At 41.6% G+C, this 17528-nt stretch overlaps 1 protein-coding gene across 1 annotated transcript in view; it reads left to right on the top strand.

Moving 5' to 3' along the window:
• Positions 1 to 17528, top strand: part of CDH23 (cadherin related 23) — a 453381-nt gene that overhangs the window by 156555 nt on the left and 279298 nt on the right. The window contains exon 8 of the mRNA XM_066621404.1: positions 15017 to 15095. Coding sequence (XP_066477501.1) covers positions 15017 to 15095 — 79 coding nt within the window. The remainder of the gene's footprint in view (positions 1 to 15016; positions 15096 to 17528) is intronic.

Here is a 17528-nt window from a genome sequence, read left to right as displayed (position 1 = left end):
GAAGTCAATAGAGAACACACAGGAACATAAAATTGCTTGTGCATGCTGACATTTGCCTCTGTTCTCAACCTGACAAAAACATGTCTCACCAAAATACCAGTCATGAATTATTATTCTTATCTTCTTTTTCTCTCAATATGCTTTGAATGCTGTCATATCTCCAAGGGATTTACTTATATCTCTGGCCAGGGCATTTTGCAGCCTAATTGACTCAGTGGTGTCATTTTGAGGATGGTGGGGAGATGTAAAACAAATTCAAAAATGCTAATGCATGATTATACCTGCATTATGAGGCTTTATTGGCTTTTCTTATTTGAATGGGCATCTTCAAGTGATCCCTTTATTTATTTTTTTCTCAAGTGCCAATGGAATAGTTTGCTAAGAATTTTGATTTGGCTCATTGTATAAGGTTGCTCAGTAATAGTCAGGGAAGACAAACTTATTAAGTACATGCATTTAGAAGTGTTTTAAGCACCCCTATACCACTAATACTTTTTTAAAATCTCAACCTGTTAGATTAGTGGTTTCCAAACTGTGGGTCAGGGCCCACCAGTGGGTCACAACCCGATGTTTTTGTGGGTAGCAAAAATGACAAGCAGATAACTGACAAGGAAAATGTGTTGAGCCCTATGGAAACTGAAAGGAGGAGCATGTGCATGCTTGCTTGCAAGTATATGCCTGTCTTTGGTCCACTTCAAAGGGCAGGCTGAGGCAAATTCAATGCAGAATGCTCCCGAACTGATGAACACAGGTCCCAACAAAGTCTCAAGAAGGAATTCCCCCTTCGAAGCTGACAAGGAAAATGTATTGAGCCTTATGGAAAGCAAAACTGAGCCACATGTGCATGTTCACTCATTTGTAGGCAATTGTGCTTTGGGTCTTATTGAAGACCACCAGAATGGTCCCGATCCAATGAATGCGGAGTTCAACAATTGCTCCAGAGGGGGGTCTCCCATCCCACCATTGTAAAAAGGATAAAAGCAGAGGCTTGAGTGTCTTGTAAAGTGAAACTTTTTTAAAAGTCTCATAAAGCTAGGTGGTTCTTGATAGAGAGTCATTTTAAAAAGTGGGTCCTGGTACTAAGAAGTTTGGCAACCACTGTGTTAGATGCTTGAGTATGAACTGAATAGATTTGTTTTCATAATGAACTATATGACCTGTTCGTTTTATTTCAAACCAAACCAAACCTATTGGGTTGTGTAAAAAAAGTTATTAGTGACTAAGCACTAATGCAATTAATGAAACAAGTCAGTTGTAACTAACTTTTAGGTCTTTTTAGGTCAATAGGACTGGCAGGCCAAACCTATCCTTGGCCAGGCTGTAGTGTGCTGTAGTACTGGTATGTCTTCCGCTGCATGCTAAGGATTGTCCGAGGACTATGATGTGACTCTGTCATACTGTGGTCCCCAATGGTCATGCTCAGATCTGTTCCAGCCCTTTGACTGGGACAAGTCTGAATAAGCCGGGGGGGGGGGCGTTGATTTAGGCCAGTAAGGGAGCATAAGATATTAGTGGCACTGCTGTCACCGATATCCACCCATGCCCTCCCCCAACATGCCCCCCTAGCCAGCCCCAATCCCTGTCCTGATCCTCCTCCTCCTTGCCCATGGCCCCATGTCGTACACCATTGCTACGGCTGCCACACCAGGAATAGGAATTACATCGGCTGAAGGCTCAGATGGGATTGAGCCATTTATCATGTCTAACTTTCTTCCAACACAACCCTTTGAAACTGGATGAGATATGCCTGAAATCTGAGGAAGTATGTGCCATTCTTCTGTATTATCATATTTTCTGCTCTTGTTGCCCATGTCCTTACATGGAAGATGCCACTTCTTGTATTGATTTAATAGGATGTACAAAAGTTAAGAAAGGGCTACAGTGAGTGATCACCTATCTGCTTAAATCTGAATCCATATTTATTTTTGGAACACAGTAAGTCTGTATTTTTTTTCCATTCAGGAGCACCTAATCTAAAACTGTATACATTACCTAATAAAATCCTTCTTTTTGGGATTATTGCATCAAATTTTAATTTCCTCACTTGAGTAACAGCATGTCATCCAGCCCATCAGGGAAGAGCCGACAGAAGGGAAAAGAAATGGATAAACTGCAGTAAATTACAGCAAGCAGATTCCTATCAGCCCTTTGACTGGAATTAAGGAGTGCGAAATAGGATTTCTTGCCTCCAGAATCTGCCGTGGCAGCTTTCCAGGGCACCCTTCTCCCCCAGCTCCTCCTACTGTGACACGGAGCTTCAGTTTGCCTTTCAAGTTTTTAATCCTATAATAGAAGAAGAAAAAAGAAAGAAAAGAAAAAAGAAAAGAAGAGCTGTTATAGTTGAATTTTTATGGAATGAGAATATTGTGACATAACTCAAAAGCACTTTTCACATGCCCTTGTAGATCCCTTCCCCAGCCTCTGCCTAGGCACATTACTAGACAAAGGGGGAAGAGAGAGCAAGCCAGGTTTTGTCTTTTCTTTCTTAACGTTAGATATGAGCAAGCAATATGCAACTTTTCCTATAGTTGTGCAAACTAGTGTGCATATGCACGTGCATTGTCAATTTAACTACACCACCTCTTGATTTATGTGGGGGGTTGCATTCTCAGAAATCTGTGAGTTAATTTAAAAAATGTAAATTTAACCTACTTTTCCCATAGGAACCAGTGCAAATAGTGGAGTAAGGGAAAAATTCATTCTGATAATAATAATAATAATAACTAGGTATTTATATACCACCTTTCTGGTCATTGGATTACTCCTTTGACTTCATTCAAGGCGGTTTACATAGGCAGGCGTTTCTAAATCAGTCAAGGGGATTTTTACAATCATAAAGGTTCTCTCTTTTAAGAACCAACAACATTTCAGAATGGATCTTCCTGGTTTGGTCTCACTTCTGGCCTCCAGTTCTCCCACGCAGGCTGACAGCAGCTCCATCTCTCACATGGAGGGCAGCCAAGACGCTTCTTGCTCACACCAAGAGCAGGCGGAATCACTGAGCTGTGCTGGTCAGCTGCTTCAAGGTTTCACCATTCTCAGCCATTCAGGGAGCTGCTGGTGTCCTCAAACTGGTGACCTTCTGATGTTATCTTCAGGCTAACGGAGGCTCTACCCTCTAGAGCAGACCTCCTGCCCACTTATTCTTATTGTACACTTATTCTGATGACTGGTGACTTCTTCACGCGCAAGATGGTTTAGGATAGGGGTGCCCAAACCCCGGCCCGTGGGCCACTTGCGGCCTGCTGCAGGTCCCCATCCGGCCCCCAGGGGGTCCCCCCACCTCCAATGGGCACTCGGCCCTCACCCCAGCCCGCGCTGGCCCGCTGTGCGAGCTCCGCGCCTTGCTTTCCCTTGCTGCTGCTGAGCTAAGTGGCAGTGAAGGAAAGACGACCCCAGCCGGGGTGCAGGGCCTTTTATAGTGGGAAGGTAACATGAGACTTGCAGGTCTTGCATTACTTTTCTTGCCCATGGGCTGGGCTGGGCTGGGCTGGGATCAGCTCCCCTCCCCTCCCTCCCCTCCTCTCCTGCAACCTGAGCCAGGGGAGGGAGAGAGAGAGAGAGAGATCATAAGGGAGGAGGGCCCAGTCCAGCTAATAGCACATCTCCCTCCTGAGGGAGGGAGGGCTGGTTGGCTGGCCAGCCAGGCAGGCAGGCAGCAGCAGTAGCACATGGGCAGGCAGGTAGGCAGGCATGCAGCTGGGCAAGGAGGCAGGCAGCCCAAGCGAGGGAAGGAGGGAGGGCGAGGGGGCAGGTGATCAGGCAAGTATAAGTGTGTGAAAGAGTGGAAGTTCCCCCCTCCATTTGTGTGTGTGTGTGTGAATGGGATCATAAACTGGCATGAAGATCCCCCCTTATTATGGTGAATGGGATCATAAACTGGCATGAAGAACCCCCCCCCCTCCTTATTAGGGTGAATGGGATCATAAACTGGCATGAAGATCCCCCCCTTATTAGGGTGAATGGGATCATAAACTGGCATGAAGATCCCCCCTTATTAGGGTGAATGGAATCATAAAATGAATTGAATTCATTCATTCATTTTCCGACTCTAATATATTCATTTATTTAAATTTATTCAAATTTGAAATGTAAATTAATTCTTTCTATTTTTTCAGGCCCCCAACACAGTGTCAGAGAGATGATGTGGCCTTCCTGCCAAAAATTTTGAGCACCCCTGGTTTAGGGAGAGAGTTGAGGCTTCTATGCATGGAAGTGGCTACTAATGACAGGGGCTGAGAAAGCAATGAAAACAAAGATGCTGATAAGGAAACTGAAAAAATGATGAGCAACAGCTATGTGAATGCATTTTCTTTATGTTTTTATTTTCTGACTTTAGAGGAGGTACCCCCCCCAACCAGGAAGCTGCCATTGTCTTGGTCATTATCACCTAATTTACAGACTAGTTCTACCTAATTCCCCGCACACTGATGCAACTATACCAATGCAGTGTGCCCTGCTGCATCCTATGGGAGAGTTTCAAGCTGTGAAAGCCTCCCTGAGGTAGAGGAACATTTGTTTCTTTGTCCCAGGGTAAGGCGTCTTTGCCTCACTGGGTCTACTTGCACCTTCACCAGCTATAAACTGGTGCAAATCCAAGCAGACCTGGGAAGGTAGATCAGGGTCAGGAAGGGGATGAGATATCAGCAGTACTGCTGCTGCTGCTGCTGCTATCACTCCTCCCTGCCTTTGATTTGCCCTCCTCCCCACCCCAGTTTCATTCTTTCCCACCCCATGTTACCCACCCCTGCACCTGATCCATCCCCCTGTGCTGACTTATCTATGCTGGAGTTCTTTTTTGGGTCACTGGTACATGAACCAGGCCACTCAAGGCCACTTGCAGTAGTAGCCAGGGTATGCTGTATGGCATGTTGTGGTTTGGGACAGCCATAAAAAAACCTTACACTAGTTCTGGCAGTGTAAGACCCTGTTAGAATTGGACCATTAGTTGCCAATTAATTGCATTTCAAAGCTTGCAAATGCCTTTGTGTCTTCTGGAGTAGCTGTGCAAGAAAAGGATCAATTGCATTATTTCAAAAATTGCCTGTATAAATTAGACCTGGTATTAATTTGCAAATTGCGTTGAGTTTAAGTCAAGATTATTATTATTATTATTATTATTATTATTATTATTATTATTATTATTATTATTATTATTATTATTATTAACAGTATTTATATACTGCTTTTCAACTAAAAGTTCACAAAGTGGTTTACAGAGAAAAATCAAATAACTAAATGGCTCTTGACTTGTGGTCTTGTGGTCTTATGTGGTCTTGACTTAAACTTTATTTAAAAAATAAAGACATGGGTATTTTTTAAAGGCATGAGTCTAATCTCATTTCATCAAATCTGTGTCTAAAGACAGATAAGAAGATATATGGAAACCAAAATAAATTGATGCATTTCCAAGAAATGAACATCTGAACGTTTAAAAAAATATATTTTTAGCCTAGCCCACATTTCCTCTCAAAAAGAGATGCTCAGGGCCTATAGAAACTTGTCATCTCTGGGTCTTGTCTTAAGGACAGACTTAAATTATGATTAGTTAAAATGTGCCTGAGGTGCAAACTAACTGTGACATAGTGTTTGCATGACTAGAACTCCTGGTTTTTGTTTTGTTTCAAAAAGCAGGTAAAGAGTACCAAATTTGGAGTGGGGCTGAGAAGGAGGGAAAGATTAAGACTTTGTCTCCCTACTGATTCCCTAACTTGAATCATCCCCCTGAAAATGCTAGTGGCGCAAAAAGGAAAATGTGGTCCCAGTTTCTTCCCATACCTTTTACCCTCTGCAGCCACTAGCAACTTTGGCTATTGAACTTCGCATGTAAGGGAAGAGTTAGGACCCTTCCTTAGCGCTATGGTCCTGATAAATAATTCCTGTGGCTGCTTTTATGCCTTTTAAGAACAGCTGTATCCAAACTAAGGGATTCAGGTTGCAAACCTATACACACTTTCCTGGGAGTTAGTCCTATTGAACTCAATAGGACTTACTTCTGAGTAGACATGTATAGAATAGTGCTGTCAGTCTCTCCAGCATCAGACCTGCACTACATTGCTGTTTGCACAACCCCTGCTGAAAGCAGCTTGGCTCTGCACTATAGGAGAAGCATGAGAATAATTATTTAGCCATAACAATCCCATTAGGGAGGTGCTGGTTCCCTTTACAACTTTGTGGTACTGCTTTTAACAAAATCTAAACAGGTAAGCAATTGTTTTTTTCTAGGCTTTGTAAGCTCTATGGCAACAACTGAAAGCATTATATATTCGTATACCAACATGTTAATTGCAAGGGAAGAAGTATTGGGGTCCAGTTCATATTTGTTCCTTGAAAGGTTTTAGGTAAAGTTGGATGATGTGGTTTTCTTTTGACGTAGGTATTACTTCTAAAACAAATAATTAAAGACATATGTCCTTATACCAACTGCTTAAAAAAAAGATATCCATGTTAAAGAAATAGTTTTGTTTCATGCTGTCTTTCCCCCAGAGGCTCCATACCTCTCTGTTAATTCCTCTTTATAATATTTTTTAGTCTACCTGTGAATGCTTTATTAGAAGCTCAAGGTTTTATTAAAAAGGATCTATGTACATCCTCCCCCTTTCTTCAGAAAGGATAATGGTACAATATCTTTCCTTCTTTTGACAGGTGCGTATTATTTAAACAAAGGATATTGGTAATTTTTTTTCTCTGTCCCTTCTGTTTCTTGCAAGGGAAGTGTTCCTCAGTGTTCCTGTTCAAAACTACTGCATGCACAGCATTGCAGATGTCATGACCCAGCTCTCCAGCAATGATCCAGACATGGACTCAATGGAAGCAGGACAAAGGGGTGAGAAGGTTCAGAAACACAAATGGCAGAGGCACTGCATCAGGATCTTGATGTTAAGCCCAAGCCCAGCAAGACCCCTGAGCTACAGACCCCTAGGTTGGTCCCCCCCAGACTGGAGATCCCTGAACTGAATACTAATGAGAACCCAGCATCCTCACCTACAAGAGCCTTGTGTTCTCTGAATCCTATTTACCCCTTCAGGCAGTGGTCCTGGCAGCAAATAATAGAGAGGAGATGGAGTGCTAGTCTGCAGTCAGAAGGCTGCCCCTTTAAGCTTTTCTGCTCCTCTCCAAGGGATCTGGTCCAGGGACATAGTCAGACCCAGGGAGTATATAAGGGCTCAGTGATCACCATGCCCTTGTCAGGAAAAGTTGTTGTTTTATAAAACATTTTAATATTATCCAGTCCTGCAAAGCAACGTTGGCAAACCCATGTGTGTCCTCTGCAAGCATAGGGCAAAAATAAAAGAGCATGAAAATAACATACTACCTCTTTTTTTTTTTTAAGCTTAAAACCTACAACTATATTATACACCCATGCCCTCACTGCTTGGGGCCAGTTAGAGCCAGGCAAGGCACACTGTCCCATAAATGTACTTGAGTTGAAACATTTGGTTCTTGCCGGACCAGTACTATCGTACTTGCACAAAAACACCACCAAAGGACTTATTGCACCTGTGCGATATAACTTGGATGTCTGTAATTCAAGGAGCCAATGTATTTATGATGACAGACACAGGATCTGGGCACTTTCTTTTTCACTACGTAACAAGATCAAAAAGCTATGATTCTGGCTCTGCCTTTTTTCGGAGCGATCTGTATCAATTTAAAATCATAAGCAAGACTTCAAGTTCTCCAGATCAAGCCAGATGTCATCAAGCAAAGGGAAAAAGGGAGTGGGGTTAAGGTTGCAGGGTCAAAATTCCCCACATCTGCAGTGTGTAACAGTTCTAAGATTTAGGTATAGGAGGAATTGAGCAGACTCAATGCCCAATGAGGTGCTAAACAGGTGGTGTCAGATTTTGGCCAGGTCAGGCGCTGACTGAGGGCCTGTGTCCTATCATAGGACCTGCCTGGTCAGGCTAACCCTTGAACCTTCAGTACCAGTGGCAGTGGTAGTGTCCATACATGTCCAGAACAGGGCTTCCAGCCATCTGGTGCTAGTCAGATTTTCCAGAGGGGAATGTGGTCTTTCCATAACTGTCTAACCACTAGGTAACCCTACCGATTCAACTTCAGTTGGTGCATTCAGAATAGCAATTAATCACTATTAACAGTAGACAAATTATAGGTTAATCATAATTTCCTCTTCTGACTTTTCTAATATTTTTAAAACACCACCTAAGCTAGTGTCCACCATGGAAGCCAATTTCATAAAATAAAATGCCCCTAAGCTGTGTTTGTCTGACTCTCATTCATTTAAGTTTGACTTGAATGGATGAAGCTCCTGCACTGAACTTAATGTTTTACTGTGTTTAAAAGCTACCAATGCCTGGCCTTTATTTGTGACAACCTAATAATGTCTCCTGTCCACTGGATGGATAAATGTATGTCCTATGTGGGGACAAAATTGAATTGGGATTAAATAGGAAGATCATGCAAAAAAGAAAATACATTCATGATGGCATCAGCAGTTACTAAGCTTCTCTTTCTGACTATGATCATGATGCACATTGCCACCGTAGGGTTGGCTTGTTAAGATAAAACTATCCCATAAATATTTACAGGCCCATTACTATTCCTACGCCATCACCAACTCCACCCTTCTCTGCAGCTGGCTTCTCTTTTAAATGTGCCGCATTTGTGGTTTGTGACACTTACCATTCTAAGCTACTCCTTTCTTTTGACAAGTGATGAGTGCACTGTCAGATCAGCCATGCTTTTACCCAGTGCCTTTGCAACGTAGGAGCACTTTAGTTTACAAATGAGATGTCAGGACTTCATAACCTCTCCCATGGGAATGACAAATTTAAAGTGCAGCAAATTTGGGATCGGATCACTAAATCTTGTATGTAGAATTATTTCCCTATATACTACATTCTTCATTGTCTTATTCAAATTGGTTTTTATACTCCCTCTCAAATTCCTTTTAGCCTTGGGTTTGACTGGTCAGTATATGTGGATGCTACAAGTTCACTTCAAGCCAGAAGAATGACAGATTAGATCCTTTTGCAGGACTTGATGAACATTATAATTACCACTGAATTTTCCCTAAAGTGAAATTTCAAGCATATGTGGAAATTTCTGCTTAGATGAACTATCTAAGGAATTTTGAGGTGAGCTAGAACAGTGATATTTCTTCGAGGTGTGCGTGCATTTATGTGTTGCCAGCCCATTTTATCAAAATAAAAATTTGAGACAAATTTGAAGGTTCCTGCTTGAGTGAAATAGCAAAGACATTTTGAAGGAAGTGAAGAGTTTGGACAGGCAAGTCTTGTTTCTTGAGGTGAGAAGATCCACATATCCCCCCATGAGTATCTTGTCGTGTGGCAATACAAAGTGTAATGTTAGAATCTACTCCATGCTTTCTGTGTTCACCTTCTATTTAAAAAAAGTTGCCATGAGATTTTTACACTGTCAAAATATACAGTGAATATTTCATATGGATATGCCCTCATGGGTAAGATGTGGTCTACTCTTAACTTTCTCTCAAGTTTTTCATCTTTCATGGCCAATATCGGATGTCACCACAAGGAGTGTATTTATAATACATTCTCAGGAAACCGATATATGAAGTTATTGAGATAATAACCCCTGCTCTAACCCCTGCTAATTGGGTAAGAGGCACTTTTTCAAGTGGGTGCTCCTCTTTTTAGCAGGGGGAGAGTAACTGGCCCACCTCACCCCAGCAGTGTCTTTTCTAGTGGCTGTCTGCTGGTGTTCTTTTTGCATCTTTTTAGATTGTGAGCCCTTTTGGGACAGGGAGCCATTAGTTATTTGATTTTTCTCTGTAAACCGCTTTGTGAACTTTTAGTTGAAATGTGGTATATAAATACTGTTATTATTATTATTATTATTATTATTATTATTATTATTATTATTATTATTAATAATAATAATAATAATAATAATAATAATAATAATAATAATAATAATAATGTGATAATTACACATCAAAAGTAAATGCAGGGATTGGGTTTAATTTTCCTCCTTGGAACATTTTCTGTTTGCTTATGAATCAGAGAGCTAATTGTTTCAGGGCCCAATCCTATCCAATTTTTCAATGCCAGTGTAACTGTGTCAATGGGGTGTGCACTGCATTCTGTGTAGGGAGGCAGTCACAGACGCATCCCTAAGGTATGGGAACATTTGTTCCCTTACTTTGGAGCTGCATTGCAGTTGCCCTGTGCAGGAAAGTTGGATAGGATTGGTCCCTTAGCAACATAACTAACAAAGTACTTGGCTGGGATAATTGAATGCTTTTCAGTGTCAGAATGTAAATGTACAGGGCAGTGTCTTGAGGGCTATTTTACTAAATGGAGCAGTTTGCTACATAGAGGGAGTACCCTGAAATTAGTATAGGGCAGCAAATAAAAATAAAAAACTGACCAGTGTATGAAAATGGTTTATATATGTAATATGAGTCCTAATTTTGAAATTATTGATCTATGAAGATCAAAGCTTTGTCCTCCAACTGGCAGTGGATCTCTTTCCCAAGCTTGCTATCTAGAAAGCCTTAACTAGAGATGGCAGGGACTGAATATGGAGCTTGTAAAGGATGTTCTCTGCCATGGAGCTATGCTAAATTTTGAACTAATACTATCCAAAGGAATGGTAAATGTAGTGACCTCTAGCCTCTATATCTGTATTTACTGGCTTGGAAAATGTAATCACTCTAGTGATTTGTAAACTCTACTTTTTGTTAGTAGCATGGTTGTAGCTGCTGTCTTTTGTTCAAAGGTCAGTTACCAGAGTTTAGTTAGTGCCTTCAGATTAATTGGAATGCTTTTGTAGAATATCTTCTAAAATGCCTGGAATAAAAAGGGAAACAGTCCGTAGTTTCAAATAAGTTTCAGAGTATTATAGCATGTTTTGTATTTCCTGCATTTGCACCACTGAGCGAGCACAGTTTAAAAATGCACAATGTCCTCCTGCAACTCAGCTCAAAAACAAGTCATAACGGGGGCACTTGCCAAGTTGCCCTTTCGCGACTTGAAAAGATTTGAGTCTTGAGTCGTTCCCTGCCAGCCATGGAAAAAAAGGGGCTGATGCCAAGGGGTGTGTGTGTGTCGGAGTTTTTTTTAAACACTCCCCTGTTTTCCCTGCCCATCTATAAACAGGCCGGGAGGGGTGGGAGGGACTGCTTGAGAAACAAGAGAGATGCGGCAAGAGGGAGGAGGATCACGTGCAGCAGCTGTGAGGCTTACCAGGATGACCCAATCCTTTGCAGCTCTGTTCAGAAGTAGTTCCATCTGCGCCAGTCATTCAATGGGGCTCCCTCCTCCCAAGTAACAAGGGAGCCATGCGCTTGACAAAAGTGATTGCTATGAACCACCTCTCCCAGCTTTCCTGCTTCCTCCCTCTCCCTGGGCTTCTCTAACCAATGATAAGGCAAGACCCCCTTGGGCTCCTCCTCCTGCCCTACCTCAACCAAAGAAAAGATCAAAACTCCCATCCTTTAACCAATGATCATCAAAGAAAAAGAGAACCCGCTCCCCCCTCCCCCCTCCTGCTTGGATGCAAAAGTAAACATTAACCCTTCCCTGAGTTCTGGCTGGAACCTCCCTGCTGCTCACCCAGTCTGAATGATGACCCCATGAGGTTTTTCACACCATGAAAACAGTAAGTAAACACACCCAGATGCAGGCAGACTCAAGTCTGCATGCATGGGAAGAGTGCCAAATCAATGGGCTCTTAACTCAAGTGTTTTGCTGAGTCTTCCACGCATGTGATTTGAGTGTAAACAAGTCAGCGAAAAATGTGCATTTTCGCGATTCTGAGTCTCGTCACCTGACTCAAGTTCCCATCCCTGGAAGCCAGTGGTGGGATTTAAGGAAGACCAATGAGGAGGAAGTTGCAGTTGCAAGACAGGATACACAAGAACTTGAAGGTTTTCTGCTGAGGGGAGGCCTGGATTTTTGCAATATGGTAAAGGGTAAAAGGCTGGATATTGGGGAATAAAGGAGAAAAAAGGGTAAAGCCAAGATTTTGTGCATGTGACTTCAGAGCGTATGGGGAGTGCATGAGAAGAGGAGAAGGGGATAAGAAATTTGTCTTTTTAAAAAAAAAAAAATTAAAAATCCACTTTCTCCTGCAGGTCTCTGTAGATAAGAGATAACTGAGCGAAATTGTATCTTCGTAGTTTGTCTGGAAAATTGTTAGAATTTAGGTATATTTATCCTTTTCTGTTAGAAGCAGCTGATGCTTCTACTTAAGCATGCATAGGATCACACACCAGCTGATGCCTAAAAGTAGGCATAAAGAAAAGTCAGGCTAATAAAACATTTAGATAAGAGGCAGAAGTGTAGTGACACTGTCTGACCTCCGGCCTTCAGGTGATAAATTATTATATTGGTGTTTGTTACTGCCAAGGCAGATGTGTGCTCTTGCAGTCTCATTAGACAGCAAATGCCACTGTTGACACTTTCTCTGAGGACAAAATGGATGCCTCTTTTCTCTGGGCCTTGGTAAACAGAGGAAAGCAGAACAGCCGAAAGTCATAAATGTGTTCACAGTCCATTGATTATTATTATGTGTGTAAATATGGGCATTTGTTGTGTAACCATGACCCCAGGAGCTAATTCAGGACATTTATGCTGAAAGACATGGAGGCTGAAAGGATAAAGGCTTTTATGTTGAAAGATATGAGGGAGAAAAAGAGTAAATTCCGGCAACTCTGGTCTGTATATGGGAGATATTTTGCATGCACACAGTTCCATGTAAGGCCTGCCCCCATTCACTTCAGTGTAACAGGCAGCATTCCTGTTATATACCCAGAACTCTATGATGCAAGTGAGGCAAACCCAGCTCACTTTCACTAGAGAGCTCTACAGAGCTTCACGTTTTTGTGTATGGCTCAGTTCCAGCACTGGCTTAGGTGCAGCCGCCTGCCTCAGCCAGTTGTATATTTGAAGCTCCATATTCATTATGGAACTCAGTATGACGTTTCAGTCACTGCACAGGGGGCAGTGAGCCTGCCTTCTACCTCCTTATCTTTCTGTTCCTTTGCAGTCCCTTAAAACAAAGCAGTATGTGCTGGGATTCATTTCCTGCTTGCTTTTAGTGAGTTGGGGAGTGGATCAGAGTGGTTCCATCCGTATTGGGCTTCTGGTAGACAGACAGCAGACAGGGTGAATAGCTCACCACTCAAGGAAGGCCACAACAGTGACCTTGTCCTTGGGCAAGTTATCCTTCAACTTACTATCATCTTCTTAGAAGTTAATTAAAATGGGCAGTCACCAAGTGAGGAATGCCAATTGCTCTTGCACCTAATTTTTGTTTTACATTTTAGTGAAGGATCGTGGCTTTTTGGTGGAGGCAGGAGCTGCTGAAAGAATGGCTTTGAAAACCCTGGTTGCCCACTCGAGTGGATGCTTCATCCAGAGAATGAGAAAGGAGCAACAAACCCCAAGCTTGTTTTTCTTTAAAAAAGAAAAATAAATGTCTCTATGTTTTGCATTGTTGGTCACAGCATAAAGCAACCATCTTGCAAAATATGATACATGAAGTCACAAGTGGAGGGAGTTATTGTTGAGTTGCTACTGTTTAGTAGAATGGGAATTGTGTAGCAAGATAAAGCAGCATGTTGTTTTTTTCCTGGAAACTACAAAATGAGAGTTAGTCCATAAGTTGCTTATGCGTTGTAAATCTGTAGCTGTTTCTCTTGGTCTCTATTGAGATTTCTCTGTTTTATCTCCCAGAATAGTGACCCAAGTCAAATGCAGTGCTCCAGCACTAATAGCCACATTCACCTGGGTGACCTACTTCAGCTTCAGCTCCCTGACCTCATGATAAGTGACAATGAAATGGTATTGGAGTTCTCTTCAGAGTCTCCCTTGATATTCGCCCACTTTAAAAAATGGTCATCCAATTCCTCTCATGTCTTCTTACAAGAATATGGGTCAAGTCTTCTTAGTGTCTTTGTGAGGGTTGCAGGTCAAGATTGAGGTTTGCTAGTGTAATTGTGTAGGGGGTGCAAGATTTGAATAGTAAAGACAGAATAGTGTAGAGTGATAAGCAGTGGTGAAGCTACACTGAGAAAGTTTGCTCTGGGAATTCAACATGATGCCCTTTCCAGTTATTGAGTACTTTACAAACAGCACACTTAAATAAATGAACATAAGAACAGCCCCAGTGGATCAGGCCATAGACCCATCCAGCTTCCTGTATCTCATAGCAGCCCACAAAATGCCCCAGGGAGCACACCAGATAACAAGAGACCTGCATCCTGGTGCCCTCCCTTCCATCTGACATAACCCATTTCTAAAATCAGGAGGTTGCACACCCACATCATGGCTTGTAACCCATAATGGATTTTTCATCCAGAAACTTGTCCAATCCCCTTTTAAAGGCATCCAGGCTGGATGCCGTCACCACATCCTGTGGCAAGGAGTTCCACAGACTGACCACATGATGAGTAAAGAATTATTTTCTTTTGTCTGTCCTAACCCTCCCAACACTCAATTTTAGTGGATGTCCCCTGGTTCTGGTGTTATGTGAGAGTGTAAAGAGCATCTCTCTATCCACTTTATCCTTCCCTTGCATAATTTTGTATGTCTCAATGTCCCCCCTCTCTTTTCTAGGCTGAAGAGGCCCAAACGCTGTAGCCTTTCCTCATAAGGAAGGTGCCCCAGCCCAGTAATCATCTTAGTTGCTCTCTTTTGCACCTTTCCCATTTCCACTATGTCCTTTTTGAGATGTGGTGACCAGAACTGGACACAATACTCCAGATGTGGCCTTACCATCGATTTGTACAACGGAATTATAATATTAGCCGTTTTGTTCTCAATACCTTTTGAACCATTTCAAAGTGTACTGGTGACTATTCTCTCCACAGCTGCTAAACTTCCCATTTGATCCATTTGTGGAGATTTGGAAAACTTCTTCATACATTATAAATTGCCTGAAGAAATGTGAGGGAATTAGATACTGAACTACCCAGCAAGCCTAATAAAACATGGAAATGTTGCACTGAAAATTCAACAGGTCCTGGAACATTCAAATTCTCTCTTTTCTTTCCTCTTGTCCCCAGGGTACAACAGTGCGTATGATAACTGCAATTGACCAGGACAAAGGGCGACCCAGAGGTATTGGATACATGATTGTGTCAGGTGAGTTGTAAAGAGTTCCTACAAAGTAAGCATGATTGATGTCAACGTTGAGTGAAGTGAAAAGAAGCGACTTACTAACAAGCTTTCTATGCAGTAGCCAAAATATAAAGAGTTATATTTTGTCAGTAGAACCTCAAAGGTGAGAAGTGCTTTGTAACTCCACTGTTATAATGTCCACTGATAAATGACACAATTTTTTGCTTGTATTATAATGTCATCGTTCTCTTTGGCTCACCAGGATCTCTTTCTGTAATGCTTTGTGGGCCTTTCTTCTTCTCAGTGTGAATGAATTCACCTGCAACATTGTCAGGATTAAGTTTCAACAAATGTTATGTTAGGGATCCATCTGTGAAATGGTCTTTGCCTTCCACATTGTAGCTATTGTGTTTCAAGGGTTAGTCATTCTCTATTCCTATGTCCAGCACCTTGGCTTGTGACTATCTTTTAATGTGTTGTTTCAGTATTTTAGTTTTGTTTGTGCTTGAACTGAGCTTCAGGAGGCAAGAAAGAGGTAAAATTTCTTTCAAGGTCTTTTGTGCTGAATGAGGAAAAATTCAGTGCTGATAAGTGATGCTGAGATAAAATTTCATTTAGTTCCAAATGCTGAATTTCTGAGATTCAAAGTGTCTAGCTTAAGTTACAACCTATGTTTCTATTGACGTGATTTTTTTCTATCATTTTATTTTATTTTATTTTTTTTGTTGCTACAATCACCTTGAGGTTACCAACTATCATGTAACTGGTTTGAGTGTGGATTTTGTTCTTGTTGCTTCTTCAGCCTTATTATGTTTTGTGACTGAACTCTGCCAGCAGCGTTATTAATAGTGAAAGCCTTGATATAGAAAAGACCAAAGGATTTGTATGTAGCTATATCTATTGTATGCTCTGCTCGGATCAGAATTGGACAGCTTTGTAGTAAATCTGCCTGTTCTTTCCATATGACCTCCAGCCACCATCATGGTTAATGCTGCACTTGAGCTGAGGGACACTGCCTGAAAAGTATAAGGGTAGTCTCATTTGGTTTTGTGGAGTTTGCAGAATGTCCTTTTAAGTCAAATAGTCAGATAGTACACGTCCAATCTTGTTATAAATGGATTTTTTAATACATGAATTTGACTCAACCTGAATGGCCACTGCATATGAGAAGGAATGTGCTGATCTCTGGAGAAGGGGGGAAAATGCATTCCTTTAAAATCACAGTTTTAAAAAACTGCTATTCTTTCTGTTGTAGAGAGACAGTCAGGCAAGTGATCATTCCATTCTTCAGCTGAGCCAGGCAAAGGCAGGTAGTCATTTCAATTTCTAATTCCTTGACTGCCTCTCTACAACTGTAAGAAAAGCTGTTTTTAAACCACAATCGTAAAGGGACACACTTTTTTATTTTTTTAAACTTTTTTAATTTAACATCTTATGGTGTCAGCAGGGAGTCCCAGAATCAAACCCCTGTGGATGTTGAGGCAAGACCTTATTCCATTAGGAACAACGGAGGGGCAAGAAACCTGAAGTGGGTCTTTAAATCTATTTTTCCACTGTTTTTTCCCCATGGATTTTTTTAATCCACTCGGGTTTCTGGACGGAACCCCAGTGGATAACGAGGGACGATCTATAATGTTTTTCTTCCTTCATAAGAACATAAGAACAGCCCCACTGGATCAGGCCATAGGCCCATCTAGTCCAGCTTCCTGTATCTCACAGCGGCCCACCAAATGCCCCAGGGAGCACACCAGATAACAAGAGACCTCATTCTGGTGCCCTCCCTTGCATCCCTTCAACATCACCTGTACTTTTCAAAGTATTCAGCTCTCCACAAAATTATTTTACTGTTTGCTTCAAACACTATTTTCTGTTTACTTTTTCCTGCATGGACTAGTTTCTGCTTTTAAAGTGTTTTTAAATTTTAGTAATTATATTTAAGGGTGAAAAATGTTTTACTGCTTGAAAAATCTCTGGTGTGAGCAGGTGTATGTTGCTTCTTTCTTGCAGTCTGTTTTCTGCATTTGATCTTAGCCTAGTGAAGGTCATGTAACTCTGTTGACATCCAACATTTAGTAGCAGACGACACTGAAAATCTGATCTTGGAGTGTGTTTTCTTCTCCTACAAAGCTAGCAACTTTTTCCAGGCTGGGTTTGAAATTTTCTGACCTTTGCACTGCCATTCACAGGAAGAAATTTTTTACAGTATGGGCAGTGGAACAAATTGCTGAGGAAGGTAGTTGATTCTCCCTCACAGGAGATCTTCAAGCAGAGGTTTGATTGGGCACCTGCTGGAGATGCTTTAGGAGATTTCCCACTGCAGGCAAGGAGTTGGACTAGATGACTTTGTGAGTTTCTTCCGACTCTTTGATTCTATGAATTTGTCCAGCTATTAATGTGTTTGTGTTTTTTTAAAAAAAGAATCCCATAACTTATTTGGTGTGTCTCTTGTTCAAGGAC

Source organism: Tiliqua scincoides, chromosome 3, assembly GCF_035046505.1.
Source record: "Tiliqua scincoides isolate rTilSci1 chromosome 3, rTilSci1.hap2, whole genome shotgun sequence".
Taxonomy (NCBI): domain Eukaryota; kingdom Metazoa; phylum Chordata; class Lepidosauria; order Squamata; family Scincidae; genus Tiliqua; species Tiliqua scincoides.
This window is presented reverse-complemented; position numbering and strand designations above follow the sequence as displayed.